Genomic DNA, 18,701 nt, shown 5'->3' on the forward strand with positions numbered 1-18,701 from the left:
ACGGCAGGTTGCTCAATATGTTCAGAGCTTCATCAACGTCGCCCTCGTTGCACATGGCATTGATGAGGACATTGTACGTGACAATGTCCGGCTCGCAGCCCTTGGCGCGCATCTCGTCGAGGAGCGCCATGGCCTGCCTGTAGCCGCTCTCCTTGCAGGTGGCGTCCAGGAGGATGCTGTAGGTGACGACGCTCGGGGAGCATCCCCGGTGGAGCATGTCGTCGAACACCGCCAGGGCGTCAGGGATGCGCCCGCGGACGCAGAGCGCGCGGATGAGCGGGTTGAACGTGAACGTGTCCGGCGGGAACGGCATGCCGTTGATGAGGCGGCGCGCGTCCTCGATCCGGCCGGCGCGGCAGTACCCGTTTACCATGGTGTTGTAGGTGACGACGGTGGCGGAGGGGCCGAGCGCCGCGAACACGCGCTCCGCGTCGGAGACGCGGCCGTCCGAGCACAGCCGCTTGATGAGGATGTTGCAGGGGACAACGGGCGGGCAGTTCCTGCCGCCGCCGGAGGCCATGGAATCGAAGAGCACGAGCGCTTCGTCGATTTCCCCGCGCTGGACGAGGCTGCGCAGGCGTCTCTTGGCTCCCTCGCCGCGCCGGGGCGGGGCCCTCGGCTGCCTCCTCCACTTGGTGTCGACATGTTGGTCCTGCTGTTCTGGGGTGGCTCGCTGTATCTTGGACCTTGGATTTGGGGTGTGTAGAGAAGAAGAGGACGCAGCTCGGAGTGCGGGCTTCGGGAGCAGCGGCGCCGACGACGTCGCCGTCGCCATGAGATAGAGCCATAGAGGCATAGAGCTGTAGCTGAACGTCTGAACCAGAAGAAGCCGAGAGAACAAACTCTCGCGCTGTCACGACAGGTCGCGCGGGCAGAGCAGAGTTCGGGCCGTGTGAGCCCAGGTTGGGTGGGTGGACTGGGCTGCGTATATTACCTGGGCTTGGGTTATTGTGCGCGTGCCTATCTTCCTGCTTCGGACAGTTGTGAGAGAGAGGGGAAGGGATCGAGAGCGCGGCGGAGGCGATGGCGAGCGGAGGGAAGGGACTCAACGCGACTGGGGAGTTCTTCCGGCGGAGGGACGAGTGGAGGAGGCACCCTATGGCGGGGAACCAGCTGCGCCACGCCACACCCGGGCTCGGCATCGCCATCGTCGCCTTCGGGATCTACCTCGTCGGCGAGGCCGCCTACAACCGCCTCTACCGCCCCTCCGGCGACAACCACCACTAGATCGCCGGCAGGATCCGTGACTCGGTAAGCCCCCACCCGCGCCCGCGCCCGCGCCCTTGTTTACCTGGAGAAATGAGTTTGTTTGACCAGGCTTGGATTGAACAATCCATTTGGAGGATTTGATAGGGTTTGTTCATGTAGATCTGCCCTTTCAGGATTGCGTTCTATTGTTTCCTTTATATCGGGTTATGAATTCGCACACTGGACACAACAGCCCTGCGCGGTTATGTTCACCAAAGCTTTGGGACCAGACGCGTCTCTTATCTGCACAGTGTTCTCTATGCATTCACCTTTTGTCGAATAGCATGTCAACACACTGTCCGGGAACCAGTAAACCACTAAACATAATATATTTGAAATGAAAGGGTTAGACTTATTCGGAAATCTCGCGAGACCATTTTACTGACTACGAGAGTTTGACCCATAAACATTTATCTTCTCCACTTGTATCTATCAGCCGTGACACACCAGCTTAAAGGGGTGTTTCAATGCACTAGAGCTAGCTTTCAAAATTAGCTCAAAACATTCAAACAGTCTAGGTAATATTTCAGCTATTAGCTACTTTTAGCAAAATAGCTAATAGTTAGCTAGCTAATTCCACTAGCATTTTTTCAACTAACTATTAGCTCTAGTGCATTAAACACCCACTAAATATTTCAGATTTGAGAGAAATGACAAACTTCTGCAACTATTTATCTTCTCCACTGGTAGTTAGTACAGTACTTAGTAGTCTGCCAACATAATTATTGTGGCATCAAGACCATCAATTCTGGGGCAGCTCACTTGTATGTAGACTAGAACAGACGGCGCCCTTACGGCCGCCCTATCCAGGGTTATGTCGTGGCGGCGAAGATGTGGATTTAACAATGCACCAGATAACGATCGGAAACTTACATGACATAGACAATAATAGTATGATACATACCCCTTCTATCTTTTCTGCTAAACAATACTTTTGTTCAAAATCCTTCAGATGATCCTCTTTGATACAATTAAGGAGTTCTGTGATATATATACATCCTTCCAAGGCCGTTCCTCTGTGAAAAAGCCTTCGGGCAATGAAGAATCTTTTAGTTTGTCATATATTTCCTGGAGTGATGGAAAATAGATTAATAACAATGATTACGGGTTCTCAAGTTGATGCACACGAACACAACAATACACACAAAAAAGTTATTGTCAAGGCAATCCTTCAATATATTCACAAGAAATATCTCATTTGTAGACACAAATGATCAGGAACACACCTGAATATCCCCTCCCATTGCAGTCGCTTTGTTGTTTTCATCAGAGATTGTAGATCCCTTCTGTGCTCCCTGAATGCATATCCTTAGTTACAAAGTTATGAAGCAGAATGCCACAAGACAATGTGTAATAAAATATAAAGCCACAAGACATGTGTTCAGCATAAGAAAACAGACAAAGCCGCCTCTTTGCCATAAAATGAATCTCATCCACAAATAATTCAATCTTCCCCGAAACATAAGCCCAACCAGAACCAAGGCATATCATTCCTTTCAGCAGCACACGCTCTGATCCCACTGGCACCCTCAAATCCACGGGAACAGCATACACGTACTCATAAACGCAAAAATCACACATCCCTAAGCCACAACACACTCGTACACTAATTCCAGAACGAAGTTCCAACGGGAATACACATTACGACCCAATCCAGAACAAGCAAACAAACCACCCCGCAGCTCAGTCACAGCGCCCGCACGCTCACGCTCTTAACCTGAGAGAGGCAGCAAAGGTGTGATGAGGAGCAGACGAAGGGGAACTCACGGGCGAGGCCGCGGAGAGGCCGGTCATGCGCCAGAACATGGCGGCGGCGGTGGGACGACCAGCGGCGGATCTAGGGTTTGGGGCGCCGGGGAGAGCGAATCTGAGGGCGAGCCCACGCGAATCCGAGCAGCGGCGGCCGAATTGCCCGGCCGCGGAGGGCGGGTCGGATCGGTAGAGCGGATCGAACTGGGATCGCGAGATGGGGAGGGAGGCGCACGCTCGCTCGCACACACGAGACACGAGAGGATGAAAAAACAACACGCTTTCACCTGCGGGACCGCGTCGGCGGTGTGGGGCGGCTGAGATCCGTAGAGGCCAGCTATGAGGTCCTTCAGATCCGCGGGGCGCGACCCGTTGGATGGGACGGACAGAGCGCACTGGGGCGCCGTGGCCATCGGCGGCGGCCCGGCCGACCCTTCCTCCTCCTCCTGGCCGTCGTCGTCGGCATCGGCGCCGAACAGGGAGAGGGGCAGCGGGCCCCGCGGCTTCTCCCAAGGCGAGGAGGAGGGAGCGGCGGCTGGCACGGTCGTTGGGGCAGATGTGCCCGCGTCGGATCCGAGCCCGCTTGCCACAAAGTCGCCCCAGTCGTCGTCGAAGGTCGCGAAGGCGGCGGTGGGCGGCTGCGGCTGCGGCGCGGAGACGAAGGTGAAGTCCCCGAAATCGAGGTCGTCGTCGAGGAACGGTGCGGGCGACAGCGGGAACGCGACGGCGTCCATTGGCACACGTGGCGAGACGCGGTGGGCGGAAGCCCCGCCGAATGCGGAGGAGCCTCCAATTTCTAGTGGCTTTTAACAAGAAGTAATTAATTATATGTAGATTAATCACTTATTACTAACATAGTTTTTGGTTGGTGCGCTTCAAGTGTTAATGTAAATGGCGTCAAGTTACACTGCAAATGTAGGGGGATGGTAGACAGCAGAGATTGTTTGGCTCTGACCTGCTTTCAAATCCCATGGCACAATCACGATCCTCTCAGAGACTCAAACACCCAATGCTGTTGACCTCCCCAATGGACTAGCTTTGCCAGCCCCATCGACACTACTTAAACACTCCACCCTGTAGATCACCTTGACGGTAACCATGGCTGCCGCATACTCCATCATTGTCTCTGATGTAGCAAGGGTATAGAGATTGAGAGATGACAATAGAAAGATATCAGATAGGACCGACAAGGATCCACAACGATCATAAATCTGCTCTTTCTGAACAAGCAGAGATGTCAGGGACACCATGGGGTAGCAATGGTATTCATCTTTTTAAACAAGGTCCTGGGTGGTATTGGGGGGAGACGAGAGCCATGAGTATGGTATAATTTTGCAAGCAGAAGGGGGGGGGGGTGGGGGGGAGAGAGAGAGAGAGTAGGATTGGCAAGGATCCTCAGCAAATGGGAACATGCTCTTCCTGAGCAAACCGAGAGGTGGCCTGCTGACTGTGCAAAAGCAATGATGTTTGTTTTTTTCGAGTAAGGTCTGGGTGGTACAGAGGAAGGTAAGAGCCAAAAGATCTTGTGAAATAGATTACCATAGACACGGGTTAATAGTTTGAAATATCTTCTAAGGTGCATGTGCATTGTATATGATGTTAAGCAGACATTTGGCTGAGGTTTTTTCCTCCTCAAGTTTTATTACTGTAGACCTGTTTAAAATTGTGGAGATATCCTTTGGTTTATCAATAAACTGATTTCCCCATGCTTTAATGCCCTCTCTAAGGGCATGTTCGGTTGCAAGGGGATCGGAGGGGATTGAATGAGATTAAATCTCCTTCTATTCAATTTTGACTAGGAAGGGATTTAATCACCTCCAATCCCCTTCAATCCCTTCCTAACCGAACAAGCCCGGAAAAACGCAGGATTCCCATTCCTATGGATAGAGTCATAGAGCTAAGCCCCGTTTGTTCGGTTACACCAATCCAGAGGGGGGATTGGAGGGGTTTAAATTCCCGCCTAGTCATTTTTGACTAGGAGGGGATTTAATCCCCTCCAATCCCCCTCTGGATTAGTGTAACCGAACATACCCTTAGGATTGCGGGAACTTTTTCCTGTTTTTTATGTGAAAATGAACTGATTTCTGAGGAATTGATGTAGGGCCATTTTGGTTCGCACAAATAACAAACAGGAAAAACATGGGAAACTTCTCTCTGAAAACCATGGGGAAAAAACATTCACTCAAACCATGGGAAACTATAGAGTTTACTGTACTGTCTTTGGTTTCTTGTTTCCTCTGTTTTCCTGCGGTTCATCCAAACACCTACTCCTATAAAATTCATGTTTTTCATTCTCATGTTTTACATATGCATTCCTATCCTATTTTTCCAAAATATATATATAAATCCTGTGTTCCAAAGGAGGTCCTAAGTATCATTAGTTTTGAGGGTTTTCGCTTTATATTATGCTGGGGTTGGTCAAAATTCACAGCACATGTCTGCAAATGAAATCCAACGAATTACCTCATGATTTGGCTATTGGCTTTCTGGTTTGCGAGCTATGAATATGAATTTCCTCCTAGTCATAGCATTCCTACACTTGATTAATTTGCGTTCAATCTCTGTTTCCTCGTAATCCAATACCCAGCTACTTTAATGTTTGTGTGATTAATTGGTGATACTATATGTTGCAGGTCAAGAAGCTGGAGCCAACTTTACCAAGCACTGGTGCTGTTGATGTTTTTACAGTTTTGAGCTCATAAGGTCAGCCATGACCATATTGTAATCTGTGACCAGGTAGACTTGCCCACTGGTCCGTCCAACTATTGTCTTGGGACCCTGTGTTAATCCTTGCTATATGGATCTGACAGTGCTCATGTAATTCAAGAATCCTGGACTATCTTTTATGTGCTTATTTGAGTTTGCAAGTGCGTTTCCGTTAAAAGTTGAGATGTTCCATTGTTGGTTGGTGGAGTACATTACTTTTCAGAGGTCTAGTTTTACAAAAGTTAGCACGAAGAAATCATCAGTCTGTCTTTGGTAGTAGCCTACAATCTATGCGATCCAGTGTCCCGCCAAGAGCCGCGCAATTCCGACGTTGGCCGCAGCGAGTACTCGTCTCCCCAGAGCAGTCGTCCTCCATTCCTGCTCCGTTCACCATCCGCGCTGCTGCCATCATCTCCGCTCGTCGTATTGATTGGTTTCGCGTTTGCCCGTAGCCGTCTTGCCACTCTATCATCGCCTCGCCTGAATCTCCCACCCATGTCATCATCTCTGCCACCATTGCTGCTCCTAGCTCGATTCATTCTTCTCGGCTTCCATTTTGGTGCCTCCAAACCCTCCGCAAAGCCATTGCTGCTGTTTGCGCGCGGGTCACCGTCACCGCTCAGGTACTTGAACAGCTTCTCCCCGCCGTTGGCATTAGCACTGTAGTTGTGTTTCGATCTTCCTCTAAGACTATCGCTTCCGTTCATCTTACTTCTGGCTCCCCGTCTTGGTTCCGGTTCCTTCCCTCTTGCACTGCCTGACTCTGAATCAAACCCACCACCATCACTCACCCTATCCTTTCTAGGAGCATTCCACCGGCCGGCACCATTCCTCGTGTCATCTCTGTTCCTCGTTCCCCATTTCGGCTCGGAGCGCGCGCGGGTCACCTCAGATTCAGACAACGAACCAGCACCTGTTCGGCCCCTCTGTCTGACATGGCTGCGCGCCGTGGCCTTCGAGCCAGGGGTCGCCTCAGATTCAGACAACGAACCAGCACCTGTTCGGCCCCTCTGTCTGACATGGCTGCCCGCCGTGGCCTTCGAGCCAGTCCGTCTTCCACTCGAACCTCTGCCATTGTCGCTGCTGGCAGCCGTTGCACCGGCAGCTCCCCATCTTGCTGCACCGTTGCTCCTTCCATTTCTCCTAACCATGGCTCGCTGCTCACGCCAAGAACCCGCATCTACCATGCCCTCTGATTCAGGAGTTGCAGCGTCATTTCCGCTGCCGGCAGCCATTGCACCTGCAGATTCCCATCTTGCTGCACCGTTGCTCCTTCCATTTCTCCTTACCATGGCTCGTTGCTCACGCCAAGAACCGGCATCTCCCATGCCCTCTGATTCAGGAGTAGCAGCAGCTTCGTCGTCATCGTCTTCCGAGGTCCAGTCACCGGCGTCGCTGACATCGGCGTCGCCGAGTGCATCCACCGGCTCCCATGTTCCATCATCCCTTTCCGTGAGTTCAACCGCAGGCTCGCGATCGGTCGCAATGCTACTGTGCGCGCCATCCTCCGCGGCATTCTCACGAACACCCTGCGCGCTCGCCTCTACGCCGGCGCCGACGAGCGCGTAGGGCTGGATGCTGTGGAAGGCGTTCCTGGGGAAGAACCTGGCGGAGGCGGCGCCTGTGGCCGGGGACGCGAAGACGCGGGGCCCGTCGCGGTCGTTCCACAGGTCCACGCCGCCGGGGCGGTGGAAGCGGTCCGCGAGCGCCCTGAGCTGGTCCTCGGCCGCGACGGAGAGCAGAGTGGGAGCCACGGCGGACGCGCCGGCGGAGGAGCCCGCGTCCCAGGGCCGCTCGAGGTGCGCCACGGCGTCGCGGAGCTCGACGCGCTTGCGCATCTCGTAGAGCTGGCGCTCGCGGGCCAGACGCGCCTTGAGGAGCTGCCGCGCCTTCTTGGCCTGCATACGCTTCCACTGCCACTTGGACACGCCGCCGGGGAAGGTGCGCGGCCCGCCGCCCATGCGGATGGCGAGGTCGCCGCGGCGGAGCGGGGGAAGGACGCCGCCAGGGGGGAGGAAGTGGGACGGAAGGAGGAGGTAGTGTGACGATAGGGAGCGGAGAGAGCACAACGGCGGCGCCGGTGCCGACTGGGCGGGGACCAGCATGGCGGTGGACCAGCGGTGGCGCGCGCCTCCGGCCACGAGGTATATCGCCGTGCCTCACTTCCTTGTGTGTGGCTTGCGCCTAGCGGCGGGTGTCGATCCGTGTCCTATCCTATTGCTGTCTGCAGCCTATACAACCAAGATCTGGAACGGGCTTACGGATACTGTCCGCTGCTGAACCCGTTTGCCGCTAGGTCACCCCGTCCTGCCGTCTAGAGAGTCCATATCCAGACTCGACGACACGGGGCATCAATAATCTGGGCGCAGGATTTTACGATTCAGCTGGAATATACAGGAGCTAAAATCCATTTGTATCTAAATTTAGATATTTCACATTTGATAACGTGTATGTACCTAAATACTTAAATCGAATACTCAATTGGTCCTAAAATATAATTCGTTTTAAACTATAATACATTTATTAATTAACCTATAAATACATTTATTAATTAACTTTTAAATATAATTTATAGGTATGTCTATATTTATTATTATTTAATCGAATATGGATAAAGAAGACTAAAAAACTATATTTTAGAACCAAGGGGCATTTATAATGTCAGTAGTCATTCGTATCATAGCAGATAACATATGTATTTAGATTTAAATTAGAATATAAATATAAAATAATGATAGCTTTTCTAAAGTCTTATCTAGATACAGAAGACTATTTTCCATCATCTATATATATATTTTGAGTTTTGTTTAAACAATGATATAAAGTACAAAAATAATTAGAAGTGACTATCTCTTCTAATTTATTTTTATTCTTTAGATATTTTAGGGTATGAGAAATATGTATGTATACAAATCTAGAACAAAACACATTCTTAATATGGGTTTTTTATTGTGCAGAGGACGAGATATAAAGAACAATGTTAAAGAGAAATGAAGTATGGAAGAACTGCATCTAAAAATACATTCTTGATATAGATATGTCTTTTAACATGTAGACGACACATTTGAAAATGAATGGGATATAGAGAAATAATTCTTTTAAAAAATGATATAAATGACCAATATACTAGATAAAAGCATATATATGCTTTGTTGAGATGTCAATATTAAAGGGCATATAATTAAATTGGGTTTAATACTAAATCAGCCATAGTATTGAAATGAAATGTAATTCCAATTCTATTGTTTGGATATAGCTAAATTGGAGTTTGAAATTATACGGTCTAATTCTATGCAATACAAAGCGGTGTGATACTCGGTATTGGGAAAGAGAGTTTTTAGTTATGGTCCAATTCCAAAGAATTTGATCTATAATTCCAAATCTCAATTCCATGTGCAACCAAACAACGGAAAGCTGATTTCAATTTTCAATTATATACTTCAGTATCGACATCTAAACGGGCTAATAGAGAATACAGCTAGAGACCTTAGTTTTAGAAATTTCAGACCATTCCATCCGTATCCCTGTCATTTACTCAATACTGCTCTGATTTACTGTCAGCCGATTTGGTTCTTCTATTGCTTTGTTTCCAAATTAGCTGTGTGCAGCTCGGTGTAGGCTAAAGATTATCTCCATTATCTGAATTCTGAAATGCTCATTTCTAAAACGGAAACGAGGATGTGCGATTGATCTCAAGGTAGCAGTTTAATTCACAAACGGTGAGATCTCAAAAGAGAGCTTACACAACGTGACATTATGAGCATACAACATACAAGTACACAACCAAAACACCTTGGCACGCGAAGACTGAGTGAGTTTCTGTGACACTGTTCATTTGTTCAAGTATACGGATCTAAATTGTATGACTGCAGTGACCAATACACTCCACTTCCTCCTCTAATGTTTAAACCACTCGGAAAGAGTTTGGTCCATTGCATCAGAGAACTTTTTCATGGTCGTTCAGGTAAAACCAGGCAGCAACCCAGCAGTTGGCAAATCCATTTTATTGGCTCATATTCGACATGAGGAAATTCTGCACACCTGATTCCAAATAAGAGAGATGCACGTGAATTGAATGCTGAACACATTTGATCACCAGATTCCAAAACGATATCTTAAACAGCAGTAAAAATCCATGGGATGTTTAAACTCAGCAGTGATCTCATGAAATGGTTTGCAATTTTTTTCCTCATTAGAAGTTAGAACATAAAAGGGACCGACTACTGAAGTTTGAGAACCACCAAACTGGGCGTGCAACAAGGCAACTATAGAAGGTGCCATGCGATAAATCATCTCAAATATCAATCTTGTCATGTCCGTGAACAATCTATTACATAGTCATTGTAGTAAAAATGTACAGATGTTGATAAGAGGATACCTCAGCCACCTATATGTATCATGGGTCTATTTGCTGTCTTGGCAATATCAAACATCCCGGCATGTTTAGCTTTCTTCCTTTTAACCTGAACATAGGGAGGTCAAGTCATGAAATGCGGTAAATATTTGGTTAGTACCCACACAATAACAGTGACCTCCAACCATTAGCCCTAGGAACGGTAAAACATATTTGCCAAAAAGACTATTTCAACATCCAGTACAAGACAAATATCGTAAATTTCAAGCAAGTAGATAAGCAAGCGAGAAAGGATATTGTAACTTCCGAATAAGTTGGCATCTACGGCAATGCACACATTTCTCCTCAAGAAAGTGTTGGCGCTTTCTAGCCATTCTGAGGATCCACGATATTGAATACATTTGCACCCTTAACCAACCGAGCTAGGTTCAGATGCTAGTCCTCAAAATGATAGCAGAAAAAAAGGCAAACAAGTCCTAATCCTAAAAAGTGAAAAAAAAAGAGCATGCCATACTTCCTACATAGTAACTTGGTAAATTTATTTACATACCGCGGCACCAATTATCTCCTTCAGTCCAGCGTCATCAACACCAGTACGGATGGGTTCTCTCAAACTTACCTGTACAAATCAGGACAATCATACTAAGATATTTGTATGCTGTAAGGAGCATCCATTTCTCCCTTTCTTCGATCATGTCCAGAATAGCCAATGGAATTGAAATAAGCTGGAGAGTGAGATTTATTTTCTTAAAACAAAGAAGGTCGACTACAAACAGGAACATAATCATCAAGGATGCTACAACTAACAAACTTTTAGTTTACCTCCTTGAAACCTGGTATTGAGATCGAAAAATGAAATAAGTAACAAATAAGTTGATGCATTTTAGACTTGAAGGAAATCAAATATTTGTCCACAAAAGAAGTATCATGTTTGGAATTTCTTAGACATAATAAAGTTCCAAAATAAATTATTAAACAGTACCTCAATTACAGCTAGGTGCATAGGTAGATCAAACAGAAGCTGAGAAAAGAATTATCATTGTCTAAATTTGCATACACAACATCAAGTGTAACACCATGTCCAATATGTACTGATTCTAACTCCTGAAGCAACACCCGTAAGAGTACTTTATATATTTTTTATGGAATACGAAGTTGAAAAAGTAAGTAGTTCATTTTCCAAATTGAAGGTCAGGCCAGCTACAATGGTGAGAGTTGTCTCACTGAGTCTTGCCTTGGTTTATTCCTTCTCCAGACCCCACTTATGTGTGAGCCTCTGTCACTGGGTTTGCCCTTTTGTTCATTTTCCAAATTACAAAAGGACTAGAAACATTACAAATGTATATTATCATTGCAACTGACTGAAATCACCAGAACATTTAAAATTGTGCTGCAACACTGTAACCACTACTGACGCAGGGAAAACAGCATGACCATGAACTAGTCAACCATAGCGAACTCTTAACACTGGCTAAGTGTGTTTACTGATACTTTTATATTAATGAGCCCAGAAAGTGTAACACGTTAGCAAATTACATGAGAAAGAAAATCAGAAACATGAATCAATGCCATAGCAGTACGGCATACCTCTGAGGGGCCAAATAAGCACACCTTGAGGTTTCCATCAGCCAATAACCGTAATCTATTGCAGCCAGCACAAAAATGCTCTGTCATTGATGTAATAAATGAAATAGTGCCAACATGTCCATCAATCCTGAAATTCTTTGCAGTGTCTGTGGGGTGATCTTGAAGTCTCTCTACTCCTTTATAACTTTGCCGCTGATCAACATGAATGCCAATGAAATAAGTTATTATTCCAAAATATATTAAGAAAGGATTCAGTACATAATGCCATGGATAGACACTAGCAGAAGAATATAGTAGTGCACTTTCCACAGGTGTACCTTACCACTTTGTCCAACATCTCTGCATAAGGAACTAGCTTCTTCACATTCCAAACATTACCATCAAATGGCATAAACTCAATAAATCTAACGTTGATGGGCTTGTGTCTCGTCAATTCAACAAAATTGCAGATCTCATCATCATTTATACCACGCATGATGACACAGTTGACCTGGGTATAGAAGAAGTGGGCAAAAATAATTGATCAAAACTAAATACTAGATGTTCATTTTGAGAATATGTTTCCATCATAGAGAAAACAGTTGACTTAATAGAATTGCATGAGTTGTAGCATGCAAAAAACTAGATACCTTAACAGGGCTATACCCAAGTTCTACAGCAGCATCTATTGATTCCAAGACCTTTGAGTGCCCTTTACGCCTTGTCATGAACTCAAACTTTGCAGGTACTAGTGTATCTAAACTTATATTTAAAGCATTGAGTCCACATTCTTTCAACTTTGGGAGTTTCTTTGAAAGAACAATTCCATTTGTGGTCATTGCAAGAGTTTTCAGTCCCTTCAAACTAGAAAGATGCAAACAAATATCTTCAATATCTTTTCGTACGGTAGGTTCTCCACCAATTAATCGGATCTTATTCACACCAGAAGTAACAAAAAGGTCAGCGATTCGAATTATCTCATCATGTGACAGAAGCTCTGACTTTGGTGTTAGTTCAACTCCTTCAGCAGGCATACAGTACTGGCACCTCAGATTACAGCGCTCGGTCAAGGAGATCCTCAAGTAATTGTGGAACCTCCCAAATGAATCAACAAGCATTTCTGATGACGATGTTTCTCTCGATAAAACATCTGGATCGGTAGCACAGGAAGTAGCACACGTACTTGAGCACCTTTGGCTGTCAGTGTCCCTTATTGAAGAGGAAATGTTAACCAAACATTGGAATCGTGCCTTCATAGTATCAACCTGCAATTGTGAATTATTTAGAAGTGGCCAAAACAAGAATCGGACAAAATAACATATTGGAAAAATGATTTGGTACAATGAAAAGGTAAATGTGATGCATGTTTGGAGCAAAGAAACAAGGTCTCAGGAGTGTTCCAAAGTGCTTAAGAAACAAACTTAGCTCGTTTTCAGTAATAACCAACAAACTGTTGAGCCCTGAACTGCCTCAATCTTAATTAAAACTTAAATATGATGGAATAAAAATAATAACTAGAACATTTAGTTACTCCATCCATACATTCGGACAATTTTATGCAGCAATAACTACCCCCCCCCCCCCCCCCCCAAAAAAAAAAACTGAATAGTATCGAAATCTTGAACAATATGATGCACGAACTGAACACACAAATCAGTACGAAAAAATTGTAGCCTCAATCAGTCTAGCAGAGATATACAGAAGTACAGACTAATCACCAAAGTACCAAACTCTTACAGAAACATGCTGAAAGCAATTCAACCAACAACTACAAGTATGGTGAGGAATCCTACTAATTTTCCCCTAGAAAAATCCAGCGACGGATGGAGATAAGATTTTACTCATTGAACCAGCAAAGAACAGCTTGCAAATTTAATACCAGTAATTAAGTTCTCTGGTACTACTTCATGTGGAAACAATTTCCCAAAACTGAGTTCCAAAGGAATAGCTTTACAATCACTGCATTCAATTGGGATGTTGCTGGTTTACAAAAAAACAGGGGAAGGAAGCAGAACTTAAACTAATATCTATAGCACCGATCGAGCCGCAGGAAATACACGATAATTATGTGTAAGAAGCTTAAATGGACTAGCAACAATAAAAAAAAAACACCACCAGCCGCAGGACCGATTCAAGAAACCCATCCGCCTAAAAACAATACTCACCGTGCGATCTGGACGGCGGCGGCGGGCCAACGCCGAGACGCAGCGTCGCATCATCTCGTCGCCTCTTAATCCGAAGTCCTGGAACGGATAGCCGGACAAGAAGAATAGCCGGCCGCTGATGCGGCCAGAAAGAGTCAACCCGTCCCTGAGACGCTCTATCCAGCAGTAGGGTCTATCCAGCCACGTACCTACCTATAATCAGCTGGGCAAGAGCTCGAAAAGAATCCACCTTCCTGGCGGCTGAGGAAGAGAAGAAAGAGAGAATCACCCCCCACGTGCTGCGAGAGTGCGAGGCAGTCGGAGAATTTGGCGGTTGCAGCGCGGAAAGGGTAGGAAGGAGAAGCCAACCTTCCCTTCTTGGCGCTCTGGTGGTGCCCAAAATACCCTGACTCGCGGTCGCGATCTCTTTTTTTTTTGTGGGTACTGCAGCAACTCGCGGTCGCGGCTGACTCGTGTCGTCCTCGCAAGTCGCAGCCGACGAGTCCGATATCGGTATTTTTCGGTTCGGTTTTGGGTGTTCACCGAAGTTCATTGCAAACAACTGATTCCAGCATCTCAAGAAAAAAAATACTACATTCCTTCACAACTGGGCGCTCGCCGCTCCTTGTGGCCAGGCAGGAGCTCGTGATGGGGTGAGCGAATCAATGTCAGAATTATAGACATTTTTCATATCATTTTAATTCCATAAACTAACATTATAATAATAATATATAAAAAATAATTAATCATAGAAATTATGATCTTAAATATATCTATAACAATATAGATTATAAGAACATAAAGCATATGAATCATAAAAATATAATAAGCATATAAACATGGTACATGTATTATGATGAAACAACTGAAAATAAACATATAGCAACATAAATAGTATGATTGTAAAATTAAAACAAACAAATATAACATATTATAATATAACAGAACAGATGAGATAAATTCATGACTACATATGAAACAGCAGAGATGAATATAGGAAACATATATAATCTGCAGAACGCAAAACAGTAAGTGTCGGCGTTTCGACCCGGGGGGGTTCCTGGACCGATGAGTAAATTGTCGTTGCGTGTCCCTGCCCAAATGGGTTGACGCGGGATGGAACACAAGATGTGAGACAAGCCTTGTATTATCCTGCACCAGGGGTGCCACTCGCAGTAGGGGTTACAAGCGCGTCGCGTGAGGGAGAGAGAGGGGGACACAGAGCTCGTCCGCTACTTCCCCCGCGCGAACCCCCCTCAGGGTGGCCCTGAACTTCCCTTTTATAGAGGCAAGGAGAGAGTCCAGGTGTACAACGGGGGGCGTAGCTATGCGCTAACGTGTCCGGCAGTGGAGTGCCTAAGCCATGTGTACATGCCAACGTGGTCGTTGGGGGAGAGCTTGGGCGCTGTACATGTGATGGTGTGGCCGCTGGAGGAGCGCAGCTGGCAGCGCGGCGAGGACCCTGCTGACGTCTCCTTGCTGTCGTAAGGGGCTGAGAGCCACCGACGTCATGGCGCACGTGGGGCACCATCATTACCCGTCGCCAGGGTAAGCCGGATGGGACGCCGGTCTTGTTCCTTGTAGCCTGAGCAGGCTAGGAATAGGGGAATGATGCGTCCCCTATCTGCATGGTCAGTCCGAGCCCAGGGTCGGTCGAGGCGGAGACTTCTCTTGAGGCCGAGGCCGGGGTCGGGCGAGGACGCGATTCCCCCCGAGACTGGGGTCGAGGCCGAGTCCGGGGGTCGGGCGAGGCGGAGACCTCCTCCCGAGGCTGGAGCCTGAGGTCGGGCGAGGCAGAGCTTCCTGTTGCGCCCGAGGCTTGAGCTCGGTGGTTGATCGTGACTTGTTGTCAGTCGTTGCCGGGATGGCTGACACGGCAGTCGGAGCGAAGCGGGCGGCGCTGTTTTCCTGTCATATCGGACAGTGAAGAGGAGGGGCAAAGTGACTGCGGTCACTTCGGCCTGGTCGACTGAGGCGCGCGTGTTAGGATACGGTGTCAGGAATCCCCCGCATTTAATGCGCCTGCGAAGCGGTCGGTTGGTGAGGCGGTATGGCCAAGGTTGCTTCACAATGAAGCCTGCCCGAGCCGGGCCTCGGGAGAGCCGAGGGGGGCGCCTGCCGTCTGAGGAGGCCCTCGGGCGAGGCGTGAATTCGTTTGGGACCACTGTTCCAACCCGAGGCTGGGCTCGGGTGAGATCGCGTCCTTCGGGTGGACGAAGTCTTGGCTTGAACCGCACCCGTCAGTTGGTCTGAGGGTGTTAACCAGTCGTGATTAGGAGTGTTGGGGGTACCCCTAATTATGGTACCCGACAGTAAGGAGATAAATTGATCATACCCTCCCATGCGCTCTGAGGATCCAGATCCTTGTCCAGCTTCTCTTGTCATGTCGCCAGGAAGTTTTGGGCAGTCACGTAGATGCTCCCCAAAAACCTAATTGTCGATCCCCCGTGCAAGGTCTCGAACGACAAGGGCTTCGGAGGCACCTGCCCTCTCGCTTCTCTGTGCGCGCAGAGCTACGAGATGGAAATACCCACACTTGCGGCTAGACTGTGGTTCTGAAAGTGTTCTGCTCGCGTACCAAATGACAGGGGTTCTCCCCTACTTAACCTTTCGCGGAAGGAAGTTGAAGGAGAAGGGTCGCATGCGGCACGCCAAGAGACGGGCAGCTGAAGGATAAGGGTCTCGCATGCGGCACGCCAAGAGACGGGCAAGAGTTGAAACTTATGCGGTTAATGAGTGCTAAAAATTAACACAACCACACCACGCCCGCTCACCGCCTGCCTGCCTACCACGCCACGCCGGCGGCGGCGGCGCGCGCGCGTGTGGCACGCCCTTGTACGTTTCTTGACTTCTCAAATTAAGTGGAATAATTACCACCATATAAGTCAAGCCAACGACCCTTGGACTTCCAATATGGTACTATTGGTATTCTCCACCATTACACACCATAGAGTTTATTGAATAAATGGGCCAAGCCCATAAAAGATCCAACAATCCCTAAACCGAAGCAAACATAAACAATAGAAGTCTATGTGCAATTGTTTACACTTTAAGCAGAATGGATAAAGATATATAAAAAAGGACGTCGATTGTCCTCGTTCATCCCTGTTACGTGTGTAAGGGAATTAGACTTACACCTACTTCCTAATTGATTTTGGTGGTTGAATTGCCCAACACAAATAATTGGACTAACTAGTTTGCTCTAGATTATATGTTCTACAGGTGTCAAAGGTTCATCTACAACTACTAAATCGACTGTCCGGAATACCGTAGATTATTCCGGACAGGAGAAGCTTTTTGGAAAAACAGGCCAAGCACGGACCGTCCGGGCGCTTGTGGCGGACCGTCCGCGACACAAGGATGACCCTCGGACAGAACCAATGCAAAAATCCGTGTCTGCACTATGGACCGTCCGGAGGATAAGCGCGGACCGTCTGAGACCTCGCTCGGACCGTCCGGCCTCAGGCACGGACCGTCCGGTAGGCAAGGATCCGAAAAACCCGAAGGTGACGGATTCGGAAGAATGAATTATAGCGGAGTTGCAGACCGTCCGGGGTGCACGACCGGACCGTCCGCGACTGGGTCTGTCTGACATCTGACGACGCATTAAATGCAATATAGCCGTTGATATAGCCGTTACTGCTGACCGTTGCATTTTCAGCCGTTGATCTACAGGGGCGGACCGTCCGCGCTCAGCAGAATGGAGTAACGGCTAGGAAGTGGTTGGTGGCTATAAATACAACCCCAACCACCTCCATTCACTTGACCCAAGCATTCCAACCTTCAACATTCAATACAAGAGCTAGCAATCCATTCCAAGACACATTCAAAGCCTCCATCTCTCCAAGTTTCACAATTGAGAAAAGAGATCATTAGTGATTAGTGACTTGAGAGAGAAAGTGATTCGTGTGTTATTTGTCGCTCTTGTCGCTTGGTTTTTGCAATCGTGCTTTCTTTTCTGATTCTTTCTTGCGATCAAAACTCACTTGTAATTGAGGCAAGAGACACCAATCTTGTGATGGTCCTTGTAGGAACTTTGTGTTCCAAGTGATTGAGAAAAGAAAGCTCACTCGGTCCGAGGGACCGTTTGAGAGAGGGTAAGGGTTGAAAGAGACCCGGCCTTTGTGGCCTCCTCAACGGGGAGTAGGTTTGAGAGAACCGAACCTCGGTAAAACAAATCCGCGTGTCTCACTTCATTATTCGCTTGCGATTTGTTTTGCACCCTCTCTCGCGGACTCTATTATACTTCTAACGTTAACCCGGCTCGTAGTTGTGATTATTTTTAAGATTTTCAGTTTCGCCCTATTCACCCCCCCTCTAGGCGACTTTCAATTGGTATCAAAGCCTGGTGCTTCATTAGAGCCTAACCGCTCGAAGTGATGTCTGAAGATCACACAAAGAGGGAGATGGAGACCGGCGACAAGCCCACTACGAGCCATGGGAGCACTTCATCGGAAGAATCTCGCACCAAGAGGAAGGAGAAGAAGAAGGACTCCTCCAAACGGAAGGAGAAAAGATCCTCCTCTTCTCACCACAAAGAGAAGAAGGAAAAATCTTCTTCTCACAAGTCGCATCGGAGAGGCGACAAGCACAAGAGGATGAGGAAAGTGATCTACTATGAGACCGACACTTCATCAACATCGACCTCCGACTCCGATGCACCATCTGTAACTTCTAAGCGCCAAGAGCGCAAGAAGTTTAGTAAGATCCCCTTACACTATCCTCGTACATCTAGACCTACTCCATTACTTTCCGTTCCATTAGGCAAACCGCCAACCTTTGATGGCGAAGATTATGCTAGGTGGAGTGATTTAATGAAATTTCATCTAACCTCACTCCACAAAAGTATATGGAATGTTGTTGAGTTTGGAGCACAGGTACCATCCGTAGGGGATGAAGACTATGATACGGACGAAGTGGCCCAAATCGAGCAC

General features: G+C 47.5%; 3 protein-coding genes across 3 annotated transcripts; 1 reads left to right on the plus strand and 2 right to left on the minus strand.

Moving 5' to 3' along the window:
- Positions 1–968: 968 nt before the first annotated feature.
- On the plus strand, positions 969–5,861 carry LOC100381333 (uncharacterized). Its single transcript, NM_001345997.1, has 2 exons — positions 969–1,251; positions 5,631–5,861. The coding sequence occupies exon 1, from the start codon at positions 1,024–1,026 to the stop codon at positions 1,225–1,227; it is 204 nt and encodes a 67-aa protein (NP_001332926.1). The 5' UTR covers positions 969–1,023; the 3' UTR covers positions 1,228–1,251; positions 5,631–5,861.
- Positions 5,862–5,948: 87 nt separating this feature from the next.
- On the minus strand, positions 5,949–7,909 carry LOC100275538 (uncharacterized). Its single transcript, NM_001149594.2, is given in 2 exon segments — positions 5,949–6,656; positions 6,741–7,909. Coding segments are annotated over 2 exon segments (1,740 nt in total). The 5' UTR covers positions 7,809–7,909; the 3' UTR covers positions 5,949–5,984.
- Positions 7,910–9,364: 1,455 nt separating this feature from the next.
- On the minus strand, positions 9,365–14,100 carry LOC100272516 (Cyclic pyranopterin monophosphate synthase mitochondrial). Its single transcript, NM_001146985.1, has 7 exons — positions 13,789–14,100; positions 12,274–12,888; positions 11,967–12,134; positions 11,645–11,836; positions 10,608–10,676; positions 10,082–10,166; positions 9,365–9,744 (listed from the first exon to the last, which is right to left on the minus strand). Exons 1-6 carry the CDS (start codon positions 13,840–13,842, stop codon positions 10,083–10,085), a joined length of 1,182 nt encoding a protein of 393 aa, NP_001140457.1. The 5' UTR covers positions 13,843–14,100; the 3' UTR covers positions 9,365–9,744; position 10,082.
- Between the last annotated feature and the right edge of the window lie 4,601 nt (positions 14,101–18,701).

The sequence above is a fragment of the Zea mays genome, chromosome 5 (genome assembly GCF_902167145.1).
Source record: "Zea mays cultivar B73 chromosome 5, Zm-B73-REFERENCE-NAM-5.0, whole genome shotgun sequence".
NCBI lineage: Eukaryota > Viridiplantae > Streptophyta > Magnoliopsida > Poales > Poaceae > Zea > Zea mays.